Raw genomic sequence first — 1,131 nt, 5'->3', positions numbered from 1 at the left:
CAGTGAGAAGAGGAAGTTCGAAGACAAGAACTACAGAGTGGGTGTATCCACTGACGAGAGAGAGACGAAGGAGAACAGAGAAAGGAGAGCGAAGTAGTAGCGGGAACAGCAGAAGCGATGGCGGTACGCACTGGTATTACCGGAGGCGCAGTCCATGATCACGAAGAGCTTGGGGGCGTCCCACGGGATCTGGTTGGGGTCGGTTACGGTCACCAAGAGGCCGTGATTGTTCCTCTGCTTCTTCCAGCGGCGCACCATCCTGTCCACGGACAGCGACACCCAGCCGATGTAGTCGCTGGACACCTGGGCGTCGGCCACCAGCTGTGTCTTTGCTACAGGAGCGGGACGAAGAAAGGGTCGTCAGGAGAGATGCGGCGGGGAGCGGTGTTTTTATTTCTATCTGTCAGACTGTGACTATCCATCCCAACAAACATTTGACTAGCTGCAACGTCTGTTCATTTATTCCATGACACGAAGTAGAATGGATCTGAACTGACCTCGTCTGCGCGTGAGGCTGCGTGTGTAGGCGAAGACGTTGATGAGGAGGGTCTGGGGGGAGTTGAAGGGCACGGTGCTGTTCTTGAAGAGGCGGAGCGTGGCGTTGATCACGTCCAGCTTGTTGTCGAAGTCGGTCGAGAGGTTGAAGAACAGGTTGAACCTCTGCGGCCACACGGCGGGGTCGGTGTTACGGGGGATGTCGCACGAAGGGAAGAACGTCTGCGAGGAGCATCTCTGCGGGGCAAGAAAGCGTCACGGGCCGGTCGGGCAGCACACAGGGATCAAATTAATTAAGCGATTAACAGAGACAAAGATAGCGCAAGACGGCTTCCTCGGCGAGGTGATAGTTAAGTGTGGAGTTGAGCAAAGTTTTAGATAACAGAAAAAAAAACGCAGAGGTTACGTAAAAGACCAGATAAGGGAAATAACAATATTGCCCTTTTAAACGAAAAGACACACAGCATCTCACCTTATATTTGTATGGGCACGGCTCTGCGGTGATGTTAATGGGCGTGGGCACGGTGGCGAGGGTGTCGTTGGTGGGTGCCTTAGGAAGCTTCTCGCTGAAGGGCGGCCCGAGGGCAATGAGCAGCCTGTCCATGATGCTGAGGCGAGCCATGGCACGAGCGCTGC

The 1,131-nt window shown here is 54.6% G+C and overlaps 1 protein-coding gene across 3 annotated transcripts in view; it reads right to left on the bottom strand.

The window, feature by feature from the left end:
• The window catches only part of LOC119586287, a gene marked incomplete at its 3' end in the record, with an annotated part of 15,449 nt that overhangs the window by 2,462 nt on the left and 11,856 nt on the right, over window positions 1-1,131 (bottom strand). For 2 of the 3 annotated variants that reach the window (XM_037934993.1, XM_037934995.1), the window contains 3 exon segments: window positions 132-332; window positions 498-732; window positions 968-1,127. In XM_037934993.1, coding sequence (XP_037790921.1) covers window positions 132-332; window positions 498-732; window positions 968-1,127 — 596 coding nt within the window. 3 annotated transcript variants of the gene reach the window in all.

This window comes from Penaeus monodon, chromosome 21 (genome assembly GCF_015228065.2).
Source record: "Penaeus monodon isolate SGIC_2016 chromosome 21, NSTDA_Pmon_1, whole genome shotgun sequence".
In the NCBI taxonomy this organism is placed as follows: Eukaryota; Metazoa; Arthropoda; class Malacostraca; order Decapoda; family Penaeidae; genus Penaeus; species Penaeus monodon.
The sequence above is the reverse complement of the archived record's forward strand: the minus strand, read 5'-3'. Positions and strand labels throughout refer to the sequence as shown.